General features: G+C 37.5%; 1 protein-coding gene across 1 annotated transcript in view; it reads right to left on the bottom strand.

Moving 5' to 3' along the window:
- The window catches only part of erfl3 (Ets2 repressor factor like 3), a 97,594-nt gene extending 74,599 nt beyond the window's left edge, over window positions 1-22,995 (bottom strand). Inside the window, exon 1 of the mRNA XM_056474819.1 lies at window positions 22,476-22,995. Within this exon, the coding sequence (XP_056330794.1) occupies window positions 22,476-22,497 (22 nt within the window). The 5' untranslated portion in view covers window positions 22,498-22,995. The remainder of the gene's footprint in view (window positions 1-22,475) is intronic.
- Window positions 22,996-24,186: the final 1,191 nt, after the last annotated feature.

The raw sequence follows: 24,186 nt of genomic DNA, 5'->3' as shown, positions 1-24,186 counted from the left end.
GAGCATCAGAATGGGGAAGAAAAAGGATTTAAGTGACTTTGAACATGTGGCATGGTTGTTCATGTCAGACGGGCTGGTCTGAGTATTTCAGAAACTGCTGATCTACTAGTATTTTAGGGCACAACCATCTCTAGGGTTTACAGAGAATTGCACGAAAAAGAGAAAATATCCACCGAGTGGCAGTTCTGTGGGCGCAAATGGCTTTTTTTTTTTTTGCTAAAGAATGGCCAGACTGGTTCGAGCTGATAGAAAGGCAACAGTAACTCAAACAACCACTCGTTACAACTGAGGTATGCAGAAGAGCATCTCTAACGCACAACACATCCAACCTTGAGGCGGATGGGCTACAGCAGCAGAAGATCAGTGGCACCGGGTGCCACTCCTGTCAGCTAAGAATAGGAAACTGAGGAAACAATTGGCACAGGGTCACCAAAATTGGACAATAGAAGATTGGAAAAACGTTGCCTGATTACTCTGATAAGCCTCGATTTCTGCCACAACATTCGGATGGTAGGGTCAGAATTTGGCATCAACAACATTAAAACATAGATCCATCCTGCCTTGTATCAACGATTCAGGCTGCTGGTGGTGTAATGGTGTGGGGGATATTTTCTTGGCACACTTTGGGCCCAATATTACCAAATGAGCATTGTGTCAACGCCAAAGCCTACCTGAGTATTGTTGCTGACCATGTCCATCCCTTTATGACCACAGTGTACTCATCTTCTGATGACTACTTCCAGAAGGATAATTTGCTTTGTCAAAGCGAGAGTCATCTCAGACTGGTTACTTGAACATGACAATGAGTTCTCTACACTCAAATGGCCTCCACATATACCAGATCTCAGTCCAATAGAGCAGCATTTGGATGTGGTGGAAATGGATATTCCCATCATGGATGTACAGCTGATAAATCTGCAGGAAATGCATGATGCTATCATGTTAAGATGGACTAAATTCTCTGAGGAATATTTCCAGTACCTTGTTGAATCTATGCCACAAAGGATTAAGGCAGTTCTGAAGGCAAAAGGGGGTTCAACCCGATACTAGTAAGGTGTACCTAATAAAGTGGCCCGTGAGTGTATATTTCATGTCTCAAAATTTCATGAAGACCCTTAAGTTTCTGTGTGAACATATGACAACATTATATGATCTCATATAATCCAGGAAAAAAATGCTCACAATGTTAGTGTCAAGGGCAGCTCTGAAGATGAAGTTCATGAGTTCTTGCGTTCATTTCATGTTAAAAACACCACTAGCATCACTTTTGTTTTGTTAAAGATGTGATGTTTTAACAAAAGCCACACCATTCATTCGCAAAGACATGCAAAACATGCAGGTTTTAGAATTAAAACTATTTTTTTGTGGTTTGTTGTTCAGGTATAAAAGTCCTCATCTTTGCTGGATTTGGTGTACAGCACTACTTTTAATATATCCATCCAAAATTTACTAAATCTTGTGAGACATCATGTTACGCAGTCGAAGATGATGACACAGCGCAAAAGTCTAAAAACGAAAATCACTCATGCACTCACTAGCATGTGCAACTGACACCCGGCCTAAAAACAAGAGCGGGATGGAGAGAAGAAGACAGAGAAGAGAGTGATGGAAGATGAGCTGCCACTGGGGTATTCCAGCATGGATTAGTGACAGAGAGGTTATGTGTGTGTGTGTAAGAGGAGTGCAGCGATGGAGGTGTAATCGATGGTTTAAAAGGTTTTCAGTCACACCAACACACACAGTTTTTTTTCATGCAGCTCAATATGAAATACAAGACTCTTCTGAACACACACACACACACACACACACACACACACACACACACACACACACACACACACACACACAGTACATGTCAAGCACCAATATCATCTCTTCTGACTGTGGAAGTGTCAGAGGTGTGTAATGAAATCAAATAGCACTTTAAAGTTGAAGAGTGTAATTTGTTCAGTGTTCAAATTCTCAGAATGCTGCACTGAATAGGCTGCAAGACTGTGGTGCTCTTTGTTTTAATGTGTTGACATGCACAAAACACACCACCACTACTACTACCACCATGTACTACTACCACCACTACCATGTACTATTACAACCATGTACCACCAAGTTCTACTACTACCAAGTACTACTACTACCGTGTACTTCAACTACTACAACTACCACCACCATGTACTACTACTACCACCAAGTATTACTGCTACCGCCACCATTTACTACTACATAGGGCTGCTCGATTGTGGGAAAAATCATAATCACGAATATTTTGGTCATTTGTAATCACGATTATTCAAAACGATTATCAGTTGAAGTCAAAATTATTTGCCTTTCTGTGATTTTTTTAAAATATATAAATATAAATATAAATATATATATATATATATATATATATATATATATATATATATATATATATATATATATATATATATATATATATATATATATATATATATATATATATATATATATATATATATATATAAATAAATATATATAAATAAATAATAAAAAAAAAAATATATATATATATATAAATAAATATAAATAAATATATATATATATATATATATATATATATATATAAATAAATAAATATATATAAATAAATATATATAAATAAATAAATAAATATATATAAATAAATATATATATATAAATAAATATATATATATATATAAATAAATATATATAAATAAATAAATATATATAAATAAATATATATAAATAAATAAATAAATATATATAAATAAATATATATATATATAAATAAATATATATAAATAAATAAATATATATAAATAAATATAAATATATATATATATATAAATAAATATAAATAAATATATATAAATAAATAAATAAATATATATAAATAAATATATATATATATATATATATAAATAAATATAAATAAATAAATATATATATATATATATATATATATATATATATATATATATATATATATATATATATATTTATATATATATTTATTTATTTTTATTTATTTATTTTTTTTTTTAAATAAATCAACAATAGTAATAATAATTACATAAAATCTTTCAACTTAATACTAACATTTCTATTATTAGGAGAAACCTGAGCAACAACATTGTCTGGTATAATTAAAAACTTGAAATTCTAGTTAAGAATGTTTTTTGACATTCTATTATCTGCTATAATATTACTACACAAAACAATTTAAATTCAAACTAAATAACATCTACAACCATTTAATAGTATATACTGTAAAGAATATGTTTTACATAAAAATATTCATTGACTTTCATAGTATTTGTTTGGCCAGTTACCACCACAATCCAACATATTATAAAAGATCTAATTTCTGGGTTTGCTTGGCTTTCAGACCAAACTTCAACTAGTATCTGCACAGATTATGTCATTTAATCTAGTCCTTCAAAAGGCGTGTTGGGTTGAAATCCAGTCTGTCTTCGTGAGCGTGTAACGGAATATCACAGCTCAAACGCAGAGTCTGTCTACACAACAAGCGGGCAGCACGTGAGGGAAGGACGTCCTTCCTCGCAGCTTCAAAAACATTTTCCACCTGCCTTCCATTCAGCCCTTTATATGATTAATAGTATTTAGCGCACAGGTGCACACAAACACACTTATATCCAACAAGCACACATACACACAAAGCTGCCTATGACAAAACACACACACCCTAACTGATGAATAGCAAAGTGCGTGCTGTAAACGCTGGCGACAAACTGGTTCAAAGTTCACAGTGAACTCCAGTAGGGTTTAAAATGGTCATCTAGAGCTTTTCGAAGGCTTGGCTGTGTTTAGTGAGTGTGTTGTAATGTGTTAATACTTATATTAATGCTTATATAGATATTTATTTACATTTATACCATCATTACAAATACAGTCTGTTGACTTCCTGGTTCTATGAAGCCTTTAGCCTAAAAAGCATAACGCTAACGCTGTCCTTTATGGCGGTACGCAAGGAAGGAGACTAAAAGCTGCTATGTGATTGGCTAAGATGCATTTCACATGTCCAAGTTGGCACTACAGGTTTTCCAATGGCAAGTAATACAGACCCTTTCATCATAGTAAGAAAATCTCTGGAAGGGACTATTGGCACACTGAGGAAAAAAGTCCCACCTGGGAGAGGGTTTTATGTCAATTTTAAGGGTTGGTAATGTCACAAACCCAGGAGGAAACTTGTTTTAGCATCTACCAGCTATTTGTTGTAGGTCTTTAAAAGCAAAATCTGTGAAAGAGAATCTCTGTTTTTGCTTTGCTGTAACTTTGCAGATGTTGTTTATGCTCAAGCAGCAACATTACACACTGACTCACGTTAAATAAGTGAAATCACAATCAAGGACTCCTTTAAACAGAAGGAGAGAAGGACAGAGTGAGTGAACATGATCCTGCATTCCTCAGAAGAGAAGGAAAGGGGACGGGATTTGAAGCGGGGGGTGGGGTGGGGGGTGTTAAAGTGGCGCCAGACAGCATTTGAATTCCCGGCAGTTGACCACACAAACACACACTCTCACACACACACACCCAGGTTTAGTGTATTTGTGTGTGTACATAATGAATAAAAGTGTGTGTGTGTGTGTGTGTGTGTGTGTGTGTGTGCTGACTTTCATTATTATTTGAATAGCATTATCACAATCTCATACACACACACACAAAGCCATGTTTACCTAGCTAGCAAATGAGGACATACCACTGCTTAGACAGCAAGTGTTTTATAATTACTCAACTACCTGTAGTACTACTTTTAAAAGAAATACTGCTAGTTTACAGTCTAAATTAGTAAGAATGTAACCAAGCTTCATATATTGCTATTTTTGAGTAAACACAATTATATTTAAAAAGTTTATCAAAATTTAAACTAGCTACTAGCTATTTAAATGAGCTACTTTTATGGTAAGTAATGTGTTGCGTTACTTTTACGGGTTTTTTTCTGATCTACCTGCTGCTTGAGCTCTTTCAAAACTTGATTTTTTTTCTTCCGCAATTAACAACAGACTATGTCACATTTGTTTACCTTTAAAAAAAACACATAAAAAATTAATGTAGTTTAATGTTATTTTCTGAGAACTTCCTGACCCCAGAGCTATACAGATTAATGAATGTTTAAAACAATGCATTTGGTACTTTTGTACTTTGTCTTATTAGTGAAGTAAAATCACTGTCCATTCAGATAATCCTCTTTTCCTTTTCGTCATGTGTTCAAAATAAAGAAAATCTTTCCATCACAGAAATGTAAGGCTCTGCCATCTTCATTTCTGTCTGTTCCTGCATTCTCTTATTGTTTGCGAAATATCATGTGACGATGTTCATTTTAATTCAGCAATTTATTTTTTAATAGTGAATTAACTAAACTAAAAATTAACTCGCGTTACATTTGTAAAAAAGTAACTAATATATTATTACTTATTTTTTTAAAGTAATGCGTTACTTTACTCATAACCTATGAGTAAAAAGAGTAATAATATTACATAACTTAGGTTACTTGTAATGCGTTACCCCCAACACTGCACACAAAAATGTCACGATTTTATTTATTTTTTATAAAAATTCGCACTTTCATATTTACCACTTGATATTTTTCATTTTCAAATTTAATTGTAAATATTTTTGATTAAAATGTAATTAAAATATGCTTATCTATGTGTGTGCGCATACTATACAAAAATATATACGTGTAGAAACTCTTCAATTTCACTAAATAATTATGAAGAGTCTGCAAGAAATCATCCAACAAATAAAACTTTTGAAATTAAATTTTGAAATAGAAAGAGCAAAAGTAGTATATGTTTAACAAATGTACAGTAATCTTAAAAAATATTTAGCGTACAAATTTATTTCAGATCATAACACCAAATCATTTTATCCTTACAAAATATATACATTTGTCTATACTGGTGTTTCACATCTACCCGTTTATATTACCAAAAGATTTTTTTGTTCTTTTCAAAAGGCAGTCAAGTTCACCATCCTCAGGGGCATCTGGTTTGCACAATGTAAGCAAAACCTTTTTTTTTTTTTTTATTATCAGTGTTTAACCATACATAGTAGTATACTATACAACAGAGGAAAAACTAAAGACTGCCTTAGTTTTCTTATTTTCCCACTACCCCCTGAAAATAAAAGGAATAAAATTTATGAGTTAAAAACAAACATATCCTCTGAGAGAAAAATTAATTAAAAATAAAAATGTATGAAAAAATAGTAACAGAGCAAGTTTCCACTAAAAGAGTAAAAAAAGTTTTAATTAAATTAAAAAAAGGAGAGAAAAGAAAAAAAAGGTTCATGCTAAGGAGTCAATATTTCCTCTTTCCAGTTATTAACTGTGTATTAGAGCTGATATCAACTATACAGGGTAAAGGCTGGTTTATACTTCTGCATGGAGTGATCACTGTGACTAACAGCGCATGCCTTGCGTGTTGTCGTGCATTTATACTTCTGCATGCTGTTTGTGTTGCTCTGCAATAACACTTCCGAAATGCTAGCTGGCAGCATGTTTTGATGTTCCTCTGTGTCGAGATTCTTCGCTGGTGTTTTGTTTTTTTCTGGATGCTACCTTAATGTACAAGTTAGTAAAACCTGCTCATTTAGAGGCGGGAACCAGCGGACAACATGCATCAACTTTAATCGTAAGGTAAACACAAAACAAAACTTTCCCCCTGGAGTTCCTTCACGGGACTCCATACTTATAGACAATCGCTCCAACAGGTTCACGCAGCTCTCTGTCTTGCCCATTCTTGTCAGAGTTACCTAGCCAACCAATCACAGAGCTTGTGCTACACGTCATTGCGACGTGTGGTTACATTTTTTGAGAGGTGCGCGTCAGCCGTGATGAGGGCTATGCGACTGCCATAGGCTGTGCCGGAGCGTACGCGAGCGCTTGATGAAGAATATGACTTAAGCCTTTGATATCGTCTGAAACAGAATTCCAGGTCTGGTAAAAAGATTTGAGAGATCCTGCAAGTAAACATCTTAACTTCTCAAGTTTTATGCATCTAAAGAACAATGTAGGTAAAGCCTTTGTTACGAAAACAACACATTAAAACACATTTTAACAGTCAGCAAACTCGCATGCAGTGAGCGAAAGGTGCATGACAGACAAAAAGGAAACAAAATGCAGCTAACCTTATCTTAAGTGCTTATGACCGACACCTTACATCAGTTAACGTCCCAACGTCACTGATGCTGCACTCAGAAACACCACACACACACACACACACACACACAGTGCAGGTGTTACACTGAGTCACGCTCATGACAATGCAGCCTCTGTAAACTACCTGTATTACGTTTCTCTCTCCCGACACACACACACACACACAGCAACATTCTTCCACAGCAGGCTAAATTTTATCAGGTTCAAGCGCAGAAGATCCTGATGACAGTCTGCAGCCAATCTAACAGCAGCTGAGCGCTAATGAGCAGCCGCTCCAGCACAAAAAGTCTCGGGAAAACAACTAAGTACAGCGTGACAGAGACAAACACAGTCCACAAACACAGACGATGCTTTAATCGCAGTGAGGAAAAGGGCTCAGATCATGTTACACGGTTAGTTCGGCCCAAAACGCTGTCATCATTTACTCACACTCATGTCATGTTCCAAATGCATGAGAGTTTTGTTTATGTTTGGAAGACAAATTAAGATGTTGTTTTGTCAAATTTGAGGGATTTCAGTGCCTTCTCTGCTAAAGTCATGCTAAATAAAAGTTTGCAAAGAAATCAAAAAAATAAATCCATATGAACTGAGCGGTTCAATCCAAGACTTCGGAAAAGACATGTGAATGATATTATGGAATCATTAAAAACAGAGTTAGCTGAAAATGTGTGAGAAAACTAACCACAACATCATTACAAAGACTAGAAAACCACTAAAAAGGAACCTGCCTCACTTTAAGAAGAATATGAACCCATGAACTTCATCTCCAGAGATGCTCTCAAAGTCATTTCACAAGGATTTTTGTGTGGAAAACTTGTTTGTAAACACAAAAAGCCCATTTCTTCACAACAATCCAACAAAATAAATGTAAAAGTAATAACAATTAGTTTTTAGAAAAATATTAGTATGCAATAGGTTGTCATTATTTAAATTGTATTGGTAAATGTGCAAATGTTATTTCATGATTCAGGTGTTGAACTGAACATGCTCCACATGATCTTTGGATTATTTAATTTCTTTTAGCCAGTTGCCAGTAAACTAAAAAAAGAATTGGATTTGGGGGATCAAATTCTGTAGATTTATATGTGTTAATAATCAGGTAAGTTTGAGGTTCTGTTTATTCTTGATAATCAATGGGCGTATAAGGGCGTACTCACACTAGGCATGGTTGCCTTGTGCCGACTCCCCTTCTCCCCCGACAGCCTGCACTCACACCACATTTTGCCTTCTGAGCCTGGGAATGCTTACATCATCGATGATGCGACTGTTCAGTTTAACAGAAGAGAAGCGCTCTCTGTCAGCACAGTGGACATTGCTTTAGTTATCGCATTTTGTATTGTCTTTAGTCAATTTAGAATGCAGTGACACAAAATCAAATATTTTGCAGAACAGATCATAAATGTTCACAAAAGTGCTCGTGCTGCAGGTATTAGGAGGTTTGCTGAAGGTGCAGCTGAAGTACAGCGAGGGGTTTGCATCTTTGATAAACTATGACAGCTTGCGTTCATTGAAAAGTAAGAATCATTAATAAATCCATATAAAACAGTCCCTTAAAAGTGACCTCGGGTCTTCAGTTTCCCACTCATGCAAGCTTTGCACTCACACTACAAGCGTATCGTGACAAAGTCCAACCGAATTGCGCTCAGGCACAACTAAACTGCTCTTGGGCCCGATTAAAAGCATGCGCCCAGGCACGGTTCGAATAGCCTAGTGTAAGTACACCTTAAGTGAATAGCAAGCTAAATGTAATCGGTTCATTATAAAATGCACTCATGTTTGTTCTGAATACTTGAATTAAACTTTGATTTATACATACAGTTAGGTCTATAAATATTTGGACAAAAGCAGCAGGATGAATTCTGAAGTGTTTCAGGCAATATTTTCTGCTCATATTCAGTCAAATGCTTCGGAACTCATTGGATGATGATTGACAGTGCAGATGGAGAATGACCCAAAGCATACTGCAAAAGCAAGCAAAGAGTTTTTGAAAGGAAAGAAGTGGAATGTTATGCAATGGCCAAGTCAATCATCTGATCTGCATCTGATTGAGCATGCATTTCATTTGAAGAAGACAAAACTTAAGGGAAAATGCCCAAAGAACAAGCAGGAACTGAAGACAGTTGCTGTTGAGGCCTGGCAGAGCACCACCAGGGATGAAAACCAGTGTCTGGTAATGTCTATGTGTTCCAGACTTCAGGCTGTAATTGACTGCAATGAATTTGCAACCAATTATTAAAAAGTGAACGTTTGATTTATTATTTAAATTTATTACTTATTTAATTTATTGTTAGATTATAATTCTGCGCAATTACTTTTGGTCCCTTAACAAGTGGGAGGCACATATGCAAACTGTTGTAATACCTACAGCGTTCACCTGATTTGGATGTAAATACCACCATTTAAAGCTGACAGTCTGCAGTTAAAGCACATCTTGTTCATTTCATTTCAAATTCAAAATTGTAACATTTCAAAAAAATGTTAGTATTGTGTCGATGTCCAAATACTTAAGGACCTAACTGTATTTATTATTTTATCTCATTATGAATGTTTTGAACTGTCAGTTTAGTGTAGGTACACTTTGAATGGGACCAAAACCTCAGATTTAACTTAAATATCTGTTCATTTGTACATCAAAGTTGATTAAACATCTTATTCATTAGCAAAAAGAAAATAATAGCTAAATTACAGAATTTTCATTCTGAGGTGAACGACCTCTTTACGACACTGTCATGACCTAAGAGTTAAACAGATGCTGGACAAACACAAATGGTTTGTGAAACGCTATCGGTGTTCAAAAGCACAAGGTCTGATGCATCCGCGTTCAGGAATGCCTGCAGAAGCGAGTTTTTCCAAGAATGCGATTGAATGTGTGAGAGTTTGTGCCTGAGTAAATGACTGTGTGTGTGTGTGTGTGTGTGTGTGTTTGGCAGAATGCTTTCCTGGAATGAGTAATGCCACACAGGCTGCAGTGATTTAAGCTTTGAGCTGGAATGTGGGAGGTCCAAGTTTTTTTTCTGCAAAACAAACCAGTGTGAGAGCGCGTGTGTCAGCGTTAACACAGCGAGTGTTTGCTGAACCATGAGAAGATTGCCCTATTATCGGTTGTCAATGGCGCAACGATCAATATCAACACTTTGTCCATTATTCAAAATCAATAATCGTGGCTCACTACATACAGTCTATAGGCGGTGCGTCTCTTCTGCATCGTCCTCAATGAGTGGAAACAGATGTTGGAGCTCTCTTTGCACAGTGCAATTATGTGCAAGTCTAATAAAAGGCTAATGGAGGTTTCTCTGAAAGTATAATGGAAAGCTACAGTATGAAGCGTAAACAGTGGTGGGAAATGAGCAGAAAAGGTCACTTAACCTTTAGCATCTCATTAAAACAAACACATTAACGTACATAGAAAGAAATTTAATTAAAAAACTACGAATTACATTTTTATCTTTAGAGATTTTGAATTCATTTAACATATCTGGGCGAGCTGTTAGGTTATTATTTGGTTTGTTTTTCCACAGACCGGATTTGCTTTTTCAGAGAAGTTGCGATGAGAAAAGAGTGAGAAAAGTAATGGGATAGCTAAACTAACTCTAGTCACTCCAGTCCAGCAAGTAAACCAGCATTTTAGATAGATCAATGAAGCCAAACGTTTTAATGCCATCTCAAGTGTTCGGTTGGTATGACATGCCTTCTTAGATACCCAGGACGGCATACATAGTTGAATGTGTAACCATAAAAAGCGGACGGCATAAGCACATTAGAAAGTAACATGAAATTTTCATGAGGCGACACAGTGGCTCAATTGTTAGCTCTATCGCTTCACAGCGAAAAGTTTGCTGGTTTGAGTCCTGGCTGGAGCAGTTAGCATTTTTTTGTGGAGTTTGCATGTTCTCCGTATGTTCGCAAGGGGTTTCCTCCGGGGGCTCCAGTTTCCCACACAGTCCAAAAACATGTGGTATAGGTGAATTGAATAAATTGTCAGTAGTGTATGAGTGTGTATGGGTGTTTCTCAGTACTGGGTTGTGGCTATACTGGATTAGTTGGCGATTCATTACGCTGTGGCGAACTCTGAAATGAAGACTAAGCCGAAGGAAAATTAATAAATGAATTAATTAAATTTTCATAACTATCCGAAACTATTAAAAGAAAATGCAATAACATTTATTTTACAAGTTATTTACATTAGGGTTGGGTCAATAGACGATGCCAGATAGACACCACGATGCTGAGCCAGCATCGCGTTCCTCCGCCCCGTCACAGCAGCAACCTGCTCGCAAAAAATACACACTTAGTTGCGCCATTGACAACCAATAATAGGGCACACTTAGTTTACACTTAGTTTAATGTGTCTTTTCAGAAACGCTAGATGAAACACCAGTGTGGACGTGGATCGTTCTAGTTTTAAAATGGCATTTTAGAACTAGAACGATACATGTCCACACTGGTGTTTCATCTAGCATTTCTAAAAAAAAAAGCCCTCCTTCCACACTATACCACTGAAAACGCACATCAAGTAACCACACACAGACACACACGCACACGGACGCACATGCACACACGCACACGCATGCTCGTACACACACGCATGTGTAGCAGCATATGCGCACGTCTGAGTTCCAGGCAGTCAGCGGGTGCTTTGAGCACAAAACCCCAGAGAGCAGTGCACGTCAGACAGTTTATCAAGCACGTACCGCTGAATCGCATCTCACTATAGTTGTTAAACCTGATATTTAATCCATTTTGTCTCTATCTAACAACTCTTATGTCTTTAGAATCTATCAGGTAACGTGTTACAGCGTCAGTACACTGCTTCAATATTCCGTTTTCGCTTGTACTTAGTCATTTTAGCGAAAACCTCAGATACTGTTAGTCCCTTTTTTTACCAACCAAGTTTGTTGACGCCATTTCACTCACAGATCACTCTGCCTATTCATGCCAGTGTCCTGCAGAAAAAGTGATTGACAAGTGGTAATTTGTGTGTAACTTATCTTTATTGATTTTGAACTTCTTTATTGATGATTTGGTTAAGGGTAAAACAAAGACCATGCAGGTCAGGTAGTTGAAATGGTAGGCTACAAACAATCAATTCGTTATGAATTGATTAATTATTCATAAATAATTAATTCACCGCTGCCAATGACGACGATGCTATTGTCCATCGCAATGTTTCACATTAGACATTGTACGATGCCAAATTGGTCGACATTGCTCAACCCTAATTTATGCATTTATTTTTTATTATTAATTATTTTTTATTAAAGTTTAAAAAATCATTTAAGGATATGAAGTGGACACCAAAACAATTAACAACTACCATATCACAACAAGCCGTCTTTAAAAAAAAGCAAGTAATGAAGATCTTTAATTCAGAAGATTTAACTTTAATTCAGCTGTATCTGGACCAAAAACCTTCAAATGAACACACTGCATGGATGACAGAAAAGAAAACAAGCATTTTTATCAAATTGTGGGTATTATTTAACAAAAAATGTTTAATGTATTGAGCTGGCAAGACGGGCTTTTAAGCTTTAGAGCAGCTTAAATCTATTTAAGTCTTAGGTCTATGCAGTAGAAAGTTAAATTAGTAGTGATTTGTGCTACATGACTGAAAAAAAGCATGTTGGAATGCTCTTTTCACCAAGAAATTTGAAAACAGTGGGAAAATACAACAATCACAATGTACTTGGTGAAATCCAATTGTCCATAAGTAGCAGTACTCAAATGTGAAAGTACAACATGAAGTTTCCAAAAGATTGAACTGTCAAACCAAATGAGAGGGAAAAAAAATAATTATTAATATAATATATAATATATATATATATAATATATATATGAACCGAGAGTTCTAGTCGAGAATCGACTAGAATCTAGTCGAGAATCTGCAAACTTCTTCTTTAAACATGTAAACCAAAAACAAATCAAAGATCAATTGTTTTGTGCTTGAACACAAGCCAAAAAGCCTCAATGGGAATACACCCAAAAATGAGCCCCATGACACATGCTTTCACACATGCCTTTAAAGATCTTCTTCAGTGGTTTGTCATGTTAATGAACATCCTACTGAAGGCTCTTCAGATATGCGAGGTATGCCTTTGTGAAAGACATGCAAATATCCAACCACATAATAGAGCATTGGTTAAACTATTATATCCGCAACAAACTTCAATCATCGACTTGCTCTTGTTTGAAGAGAGAGTGCTCAAATCTCACCATGGCCCTGTACGTTTAACAATCTCCCAATGAAGAGGAAGAACAGAGCACTGAGGAAGAAAAGCGAGACCGAGGTGACATTTGACCTCATTAACTACAGCCAAACGGAAACTTCATCAAATATCATCAATCTGTAGTACTTCTGATTTGAAAAAATGGGGAATCGGTGAGAGGAATTTAGGAAATTACATAAGGAAATGAAACCATGCTGACGTGGTTCATACGCTTCTTCTCTGGAGCATCGATGCGTTGATGAGATGGCATCAGCCCTCATGCCATTGGCTGCGTGGCATGTGACTGGCGGGGCAGGGGCGTGTGCTGGAATGCAGGGTTAGGGGTGCCGCTATTGAAGGTCATGAGGTCAGGGTCATACACACACATGTTCCCCCCTTCCCCCCTGATCATACACTGGGGCCTCTGTGCTGCTGCCAGTCCATAAATGACTCCAACACATGGAGGCTCTCGCTCGTATTCTCTGCTGCCCCCGTAACCCACTGACATGGCAAATACACACAAACCACTGTGCTCCCCTGTTGGTGGACACACCATTATTGTTCTCCAGGGGTAAAAACAAACAAAATACTATTCAACCCCAGAGGGCCTCGTTCATCCCTAGAAATACACCATCCGTACACTTCCAGTGAAAGATTTAGTCCCAATGCTCCCAAATGGAGGTACAAGTTCTCCCGAGGCGAGAGAGGTGTAAGAAAAAAAAAACGTACAGATTGTATTGCTGGAGTGTTTGAAAGGCTCTCACACTTCAGTGTCAACGAAAAATCCTGGCTATGTGTGTGACATTTACAGCCGTTCCATTTGTGTTCACAGAAATAGCATGACGGAGCAACCGTTTGATGGGCCTGATGGGAAAGCAGGCAGTGCGGAAAATACAAAACATACTCGCTCGCTGACTGTCTCGCACAAACACACGCACATGCTGCCGAACAGGATACATAAGCATGTAAACATTGAGAGGTGCCTGTTGATGTTGAACTGGTTCCAGAGAGACCTGAGCAACTGAGGCGGCTGCATAACACTGACTAAAATGAAGCATGCGGTCTTCTGTGTGACAATGTGAACAAGCGATAAAAGCCTGCTAATTATTCCAAATTAATGATCTATTACGGCTACATGGAAACCGGGATATAGTGGTCATGACAATGACACGCTCAAGCAAACTGTTAAATTGGGATAAAGCAAAAGGCTTAGGATGCACAGGAAAGCTGTGACAGGAAATGAAGCAGGGATCTGTTGAAAAATGTTACATTGTTTCTATTTGTTTAATGTTAGTTATAAAGCAGTTGGTATTTCATTGGCTTTGTAGAATTCATTATGGATGATTCATTGAATCAATCACTGAACGGATTCATTCAACAACACTGATTCACTCAGAAAACAAAGTAATGGACTGTATTTACGAGTAAGGCCCCATTTACACTAATATGTTTTAGTTTTAAAATAGCATTTTAAAACGAAAACGATCCACGTCCATGGATCTTTTTGTTATAAATATGCATACAATGAAAATGACGGTCATGTAAATATGTAGCTACACGATGCCTCAACATTTTTGGTGTCTGTTAAGTTGAAAATGAAAACAGGCAGTTCCTTATAACATGTTTTCATTTTATTGAAAAAATAGGCCCAATCCCAATTCTATTTTTGTACCCCTTACCCTTTCCCTTCCCCCTTAAAAACGAGTGTTATGGGGAAGGGCTTCAAAATTTACCCCTAAGCACTACAGCACCTGCACACGTCATCGCGATTTCATGCTTCATATGAGATCACACAATCGCGACTGCTGTAGTTATTCCAGTTGTGTTATTTTTTGGTATTTATTTTCAGGAAATCACTGAAGGCATATATCATGTTATCATAATGATCTAATGTGTCAATTAGATCGTAAATGTACTGTGCATTTACACTGTGGCCATATTTATCTATGTAAACACACCAAAAAAAAAATTACAGTATAGCAGACACTGTAAAAAGCTCATTCCCAGCCACTAGACTATTCTGACAGGGTATTCGAATGTCATCGCGTGTCAGAATGTTGTGGAACTGCTAAACAGGAGTTATTATTAGGGACAATAGAGCGTGGAATTTAGCGGTTTTTATTTTAGCATGATGGTAAAACATGAACGTGGTTATGAATGTATTAAAACATGTGCTTGTTTGTTGTAAAAAATTCGTAATAATGACAAAAAAATACTAATTTGTGGATCTCCTTACTTCCGGGCACAGCTGTGGCTGGTGTATTCTGGGAAATTTTCTGACCCCTTGGTTTTGAGTGTGGTCCTGAAAAATTTTCGTTCGAAGGGGTATCTACCCCTTGCCCTTAGCCCTACGCCGTCAAGCGAAAGAGAATTGGGACACCCCTACCCCTTGGCGGGAGAGCGCAAAACAAGGGGTAGGGGAAAGGGGAAGGGCTAAGGGGTAAAATTGGGATTGGGCCATAGTGAAACAACATAGCTTGCAGAGTGATGTGAATGACTTTATAAAGTACACTGTTCCCTTTGAAGATTAACCTGACGTGTGCTCGGGAGTTTGTTTTCCATATAAAACTTGGGAAATCTGAACTTACAAGGGAAGGATGCAAGTCTGAACTTTGTGCAATTCATATTAAGAAAATGCCCTAATCAGATGTCTGCAGCCACGCCTCCGTTTTCAGATGTCTCCGTTTTCCCCATCCACACTGACACGAAGCAGAAGCGTTTTAAAACCAAAACGGCCGGAGGACACAACTGTCGCAAAACTTACCGTGCATTCACACGGGGCTTCAGCATCAATGCTTGACAGAGGGCGTGTCTGAAGTTGGGGCTGAAGCGATTGTCATAGCAGCACCAGCCAATGAAATTAGTCTGTAATCGGCTACTGTCTGAGATGGGCTATTTGCATGAAGCGATCTGATTGGCTGACAATTCTGTTGGTGCTTAAAAAGTTAGGAATTTCCCAACTTCTGCAGCAAGCAACGGCACTAAACAGCCCCGACGGATCCACAATGCAGTTCGGCAACGCCTGACGTCACCCATTCAAAGTGGATGGAAAGCGTTGATGCCCCGTGTGAATGGGGTGTTATGCGTTTTAAAACTAAAACGTATTAGTGTAAATGGGCCCTTAGGACAGGGGCTGTTTACAGAACATTTTAGCCAAAAAATTAGAAACTTTTTATGCGTTTTGCCTGTTTGTTTACATGATAACAACTTTTTGGGCACAAAAAAGTACATTACTTTGAAAATGAGTTTCAAAGTGCACGTTTTTGAAAAAGCTGCAGTTGTTATTGTCTTGTAAACGCCAATATAATACGTCGACACTTCCCTATACAGGTACTGCTTACTAACAAGGTGACAGCAACAACTAATGGCGTGGCATATGTAAATTTTTTGACTGTTTTCTCAGATGTACCTAGCACAAATAGCATTGAAAGTTTTGTTGTGCATGTATTAAACTTTTAAAAAGTGCAAATAAAAACTTTACCATTTTCGACTATATCGTTGTCATGTAAATGTAGCCTGAATCACTCATTCAAACAATTTAACCAACACGCTGATTTATTGTGAGCAAAAACCTACATACTGTTAGACAAAACTGACTTAAAAGTTTACGAAATAGTTGTGAAAACACTGAATATCTCCAAGTCCAGAATAGATTTTTTTTATAAGACAAGCTACAGTAGAGCTGCATAAATTTCAGTTTATCTTATTGGCAAATACGGTGCATTTTATTCATTTTTAAAATGACATTTGTCTGGAATTATATCAATTTATATGAATACATTTCTATCAGTTTCTTTATGTTAAAGCAGACTTTTACTTTGTACATGATGTGATGTAAAAGTTGAGAGTTGCCGGTGAAACAGATAAATTGACTGACATTGTGGGGTGGGGGGTTGCTTTATATATTTTAAATCTACCAGTATTTATGCACAGGACTTGAAAAATAAAATGTAAAACAACAAATCATATTTTTCACTGTATAATTAAATATAATATTAAATATAATATATTAAATAAATTACAAAACATCTACTTTGTTAAAGTTTTGAAGACTATCCTTTCTTGGCCTGAATACTTTCAACTCGCCTGGCCATTACGTGCAGAGATACATTTTCTCCTAGTAATGTTCAAACTGTGCAATTGATCCACAAATCACATGTGTTTGAACTGCGGTGCAGGTCAACTATTATCCACAGTTGACATCGCACATCCTGCTATTGTTGACATCCACTATTCTGGATACACGCACTGGCAAAGTCAATGCTAACACAAAATATTCTGAAGCCTCAATATGTCCTCAAAGTGTAAAAAACGGAATACTTTTCTGACACTGATGGGTGGTGCTTAACTCTGTGAGAAATAACGAGCCAATATTCCAAATTAAAGCTGCAATCATAACCGCTGACTCTTCACTAGCACACATCTCACAAGACGGCGAACAAATTACAGTGTTAGCCATTGAGAATCCAGCCGTACTAAATACACACCAAGGCTTGGCGGGTAGACCATAGTAAAACCACAGACACTTTCAGATGTTACAGAGGAAATGAGATCAGCCAGGGTCAGCTCAAGCCTATTTGCGCGCACACATACACAGCTCAGAAAAGAAGAAAGCCTGAAGAGGTGCGCATCATTCTGTGAATTCATGCAAAGTGGCAGTCAGAGAGTGAGGAACTGATAAGAGCAGTGTCTCTTATCTAATGTGATTCATGTGGCGAGAGCTTTTTGATGAAGTCGATAGTGTCACTGCTACAAGGACTGACAGACACACACACACACACACACACACGACTTTTATCAGGATGCACACCATACTGACGCCTCCTGTTCTCAAAACAAACCACGGCTTTCAGAGAAACGCACTCTCACTAAAATGCACTACGTTTGTTTACCACTGTGGGTGTTTGCAGGTAAGAACTCAGGCTGAATAGATACTAAAATCTGATGAAGAATGAAGCACTCGGAAACCACATCCTATACTCAGTACTGTATCTTCGTCTCCCTTACTTGCTCGCTCGCTCACTTGCAAACTCAGCAGCTGAGCTCACCTCGTAACTATCGAGGTCAGAATGTGGCCTGCACAGCCGTAGACTGATAAAAACCGCAAGGTACTTGTAGTAGTTTTTGCCACCTGACTTACAGCAGCATCTCATCCGGTCTGCACATGGCATTCCTGATGATCAGACTAGGGCTGGGCGATTTGGGCTAAAATCAAAATCTCAATTAATTAAACATTTTAACTCAATTACGATTAATGAAAGAATATTTAATTCATTTAAAAAAAATTTTTGCCCTCATAGTTGACTGACAAGTTTTATACAGTAAATATGATCACATATTAAAAGTGAGAGATTTTTGAATGTAGGGTGCATTGCTTGATTTTAAAATTATTAAGTTAACACACACTATTTACTATCTATGATTATTTATTGAACATCAATGCTGAACAACTGAAATTAAAACACACACTGTTTAAAACGTGCTCTTCTCGCTGCCCACCCTCGTCACCAATACCAAAGTGACCAATCAAAAAGCTTGCACTACGTGTCGTTGTGAGGTGTAGTTATAGTTTTTGAGAGGTGTGCAGGTATGCGAAGGCTGTGTCAGACCATATGCGGAAGTAGTTAGCACATACGGTAGGGAAAGTAATTGAAAAAAATTGACCTAAAAAATTTTGATTGATTATAGGTTCTGAATGTTGATTTCAATTACTTTCCAATGAATCGCCCAGCCTTAGTTCAGATTCACCAAGTCAACATATGTTAAAACTACATCAGCTGTGGATTTAAAGGGATAGTTCAGCCGAAAACAACTTACTTATGAGTGGTTCCAAAACTTCGAGTTTCCTTTTTTGTTGAACTTATTCAATAATATTATATATTAAAGAGTGTCTGAAATCACTGCCATTCAGGGGTGTGTTTCCCAAACAACCACATAACTTGCGGCTGAACTATCATAGTACGATGCATCGTTTGAGAAAAGAACGAAGTAGTGATGAGTGTTTCCCAAAACCGTAGTTTCTCTGTCGCAGATCCATCTTTTGAACCCCATTAGTTATAACGTAATACGTCCATAATGACACTCTAAATGGGTTGGAGTAGCTACTTCTTTAGAGAAAAACCTCATCATTTTTGGTGCAAATCATTTTGTTTTACACACACACACAGATTTTTAAAAAAATCCAATATTAGTTTTAGTAAAAACATGCACTCATTTTTTATTTGAATCGAAATATATGTAAACGCCACATATAGGACCTATATAGGTTTCTTTTACAAATATTATTGAGAATACTCCATATAAAAATCACTAACAGGCCCATGTCATATACAGTATAGATACATTTCTTAGACAACCTACTATAAATGAAAAGCATTAACATATGCTATATGTATTTGTTTTTACAAGCGTTGGAGACGTAACGTAAACTTCACTTTTAAATAATAGGTCAAATATAGCTTTCGTCATGAGACACGGCTGTGTTCAAAATGGCATAAATGTTTTCAAAGTGCACTACGAAGGGAGCGAAATTGTCAATGTGAAGATCGATAAAACTGAACTGTAAAAAGCAAATTACACCTAAGAGAGATGTTAGTCATGTTTTTTTAATCATTCCAAGTTTGAATATTAGAGTGTTCTAAATTAATAGGGCATAGGGGATAACTGGGAATAGAACACAGCCAGGAACTCTGCTTCTAACTACAGCTCTAGATGTGTAGTTGCAAGCGTACAAGTTTGCAACGCAGTTTGCGAATGTTCGTTGGAACGATGGATTTGGGAAATGCCAAATAAACGAACTTTGTTTATAATGACTAAACTTGCGACTTTAGTTAGGCAACAATGGTTTTTGGCACCCCAGAGCAAGAAAAAAGCTATATGGAAATGAATGGTTATCGCTTTCCAACATTCTTCTTTTGTGTTCAGCAGAAGAAAGAAACTCAAACAGGTTTAATACAAGCGGAGGGTTGAGTATGTGATGAATTTTCCTTTTGGGTGAACTGTCTCTTTAAGATGAGATATGGGTGATAAACTTTTTTAAGTACATCACAGCGGGTCAAGAGGTCACTCATGAACCATTCCTAATTTTAAATTATGCATAGTTACAAATGTTTAGATGATAACAGATAAACAAACCACAGCTGAAAGTGAAATGTGGTTTTCAAATGTGTTGACAATAGTATCAGGGCATGTATAATGAGCTGATGAGGTAATGCATTTCCCTTTAAGTACTTTAGGCTATATAAGTACATTCTAGTGAAAGACTCGCACTTCATTAAACACACAGGCAACCAAGGACAGTGGTTGTATTAAGTAGTAATGTGATTGATCAGCATGATGATATAAAAGTCAACCAAAGTCACAAACAGAAACAGCTTTCGTACTAGACTTGAATGATTTCAGATGCACTCATTCAGATTCTGAAAGACTAAACTATTCCCTAATTGATAAAACTGAAAGACATTACACAAACTACAAAAATAGTGGAGTTCAGTTAAAAAGCTGTATTTTTGTGAGGGGGGATAATAAACTTGAAAGTGATTATGACACTGAGGTAAAGTTGGTTTTATATTTACACATTCTGGCTTTCTCCTTAATAATATAATTTCAGGAAACTTATTTTCAAATTCTACATAGGAAATTCATATTAACAGCCAATGACTATCAAAGTACAACATTGTTCAGAGTCAATTAAATAGTGCTTATGTTGTTTTGAATACTTTAATGGAATTTCAAACCTAATATTCAAAGTACCATGGTAAACAATACTGAGACCATTAAAATGTTTAAATGTGCGTATATACAACTAACTTTTCCTCAATGATTATGGCTTGCTAAGGCTTCACGCAGAGCCGGACACACTTTTACAAGTCCAGTCTTCAACGCGAGACAAAAACACGACTCATCGCGCGCTCGCAGACTGGCTTATGAGGTCGCGCGCATGCACTGAATGTTTATATGCGATGTAATAGTTAAAAGTCCTTTAAACTTTGAGCAACGTGGGTGGCGGGGTAAAACAAAATCGTGATATGAGAGAATTGTGTGTGGTAAGATAGAGAGAAAGAGAGAGAGAGGCAACATGGATTCCCAGACATGCCACAATAGGCCTCCGGAACACGGCTACTGAAACTTCCTGTAGTTGGCGGGACAGTAACAACTTCTCAAGTGCATACTGGACAAGTGGATACATGTTAACAAATTATTGCTTGGTGCAAGTATGCTAACGGTGATTAAAGTGAATTCACACTTCTGTTTTTTTGTTCATCAGAAAAGTAGGCGATACTTTCGCTTAAAGGGAAATTACTGCGCAGCTCTGTACTATGAGGCTTCACCGCACTTTACAAGCTTAACGGGCCCTATTAAAAAACTTTACAAACTGGACCGTATATAAAGTTGTTAATATACAAACAAATGAATGAAAAGCTGTAATAAATAGTCTGGTGAGAAAGCGGAGCTTCCATTTTGAATGTGCCAGTAGCATGGTTCAGGGCTCGCGCTTGAGCTGCACACACAGCTGGCACGCGCACAGAGCAACGAGGAGGATTTGGAGAGGAGAAAAGTAACGTTATTTAACAATCTGCGGGGGATTCGCACAACATTGATGTCGACATCTTTCCAAGAACGACAAAAGCTCGCGAGCCGCTGTTTCTGAGTTGTGGCCATTCAACAGGTTTAGTTCGGTTTGCGCTGACAGGACTTGAAATGCAATGAAACTGTAATTTAGGTTTTAATGCAACTGCTAAAAAGTAAACATCTGATAATACATTAACATTAGAATGGATACGCTGAGGTGGACTTCTGCTTTGACACTTTGTAATTTAAGTAATGTAAAAAAATGTAATGTATTACTTTTTGGTGCAGTTAAAACACACTAGTTATACCTAAACATGGAAGCAAAACAACAGCACCGAGTGTTAAATCAGCCGGTATGTCAGAATAGTAGATGCTAGACAAACAGTCACTTGTCAAAAATCTAGCACATCAGTTCTGACACTGAATAATAAAGCACACAGGGCTGATTTGATGGTAAAGTCCGGGCTTGAAACGCTGAACAAGCTCGCGAGTCAAAGAAGTTGTGGCAGCGCTTGATAATGAATGCCTGGGTAACTTACCCGAGTCCCCCGGGGTTTTCATGCTGAAAGTTATCTGCCCCGAACACTCGGCAAAGCTGGCTTAAGTTGTCAGTTCAGCAGCGGCGAGACTCGGCCTCTCCCGGACCCCCGTCTCCAAAAGGCCAAACTTTTGTCCGATGTTCAGCGCTCCTGCTGTACGGTGTCCGGCCTCTTTAAGCGATCCTCTAACCGACAGCGCCGAGTTTAGACAGCGGCTCAGTACTTCCACGGGACGGGGTGCAGCAGAGTTCCGAAACAGCGCTTTCCCGTCTGTCCCGCGAGCGATCGATACAATCCCAAACACGGCGGCGGAGCAGCAGCAGCACACTCTCTCTCTGCTTCTCAGCGTCTGTGTTACTCTGCTGAAGACTCTCGCAACATTTTATCCTTGTGTTAGTTTGTCATCTGCTCTCCCGAGGCTCGCCATTCGCAGTGTATCAGTCAGTTTCCCATTCTCTCTTTCACACCGACTTTTTTTTCCTTCCTCCACTCTCCCTAGTCTGAAAGTGCTCGCTGTCTCCTCCCCCCGGTTCTCTCTCTCTCTCTCTCTCTCCTGTCGGGTGTCGTGTTTCTCGCCGCCGCCGCACGGGGCCGCCCACACGGCCGGGGGGAGGAGGGGACCGGGCAGGAGGGGGGGCACGGCTGAGTCACGCCCCCTCACCACGAGTCGACGGCGCTGCGTCACTGCAGCACGAGGCGTCGTTATGGACACCGCCGTAGCCACGGTCCGTGATGACATCACATCCGCGTCCTACGAGCAGCGGATAGCTCGGGATTCCGCGTCATCGCGCCGGTGAACGTCAGCAACAAGTGTTTTTCGAGCTAATTAGCCCCCGTACTCTTTCATTTAGCGACAATTATCAGCCCCCATAGAGAGGTAACAGCGCAATGGATAATGATTTCCGGTTCTTACTCCGCAAGATCAAACACTGAACCCCGAGACCTCTCAGACCACTCATGTTTTAGCTCAAAAATTAAAGTGTGTTGAGTTGTTTGAGGAACTGATTCAAAGATTTTTCAAGGTAACAAATGAGCAAAACTTTAAAATAAAGTACTTCTAAACATTTCATATTCTTAGTTAATGTTAATTTCTACATTAACTAATCTAACCTAATAGGTTAAGTAAATATTATTTGGATCAAATGAATTAACAATGCTGTATGGTTATTAAAGTTAACAAATAAGCCTTACACTACCGGTCAAAAGTTTTGGGTCAGTAGGATTTGTAAATGTTTTAAAATAAGCTTCTCCTGCTCACCAAGGCTGCATTTAGTTCATCAAAAATACAGTAAAATTGTAAAAATGTGAAATCTTATAGCACTATAAAATAACTTGAAAAGTAGTTTATAATTTAACTTAAGTATTTATTCCTGTGATTTTAATGATGAATTTTCAGCTTCATTTCTCCAGTCTTCAGTCACGTGATCCTTCAGAAATCACTGTAATATTATTTATTATCATTGTTAATATTATTATTATTAATGGTATTAGTAATAAAAGCAATAACGACTGGAGTAATAATTTAATTTGAAACTACATACAATAAGAAAGCAGTCAAATAAAAAAAATGTAAAATAAAAATGGATATAAAAAATATTTAACTTTTTTTTTTTTACATGTAATAAATGCCGCCTTGATGAACAGAAAAAAACTGACCCCAAACTTTTGACTGGTAGTGTATATTAGGCATGGGCCAGCATAAGTCTCTGAT

The sequence above is a fragment of the Danio aesculapii genome, chromosome 16, assembly GCF_903798145.1.
Source record: "Danio aesculapii chromosome 16, fDanAes4.1, whole genome shotgun sequence".
NCBI classification, from domain to species: Eukaryota; Metazoa; Chordata; class Actinopteri; order Cypriniformes; family Danionidae; genus Danio; species Danio aesculapii.
Note: the sequence above shows the minus strand (reverse complement) of the source record. Positions and strands in the feature narration are given on the sequence as shown.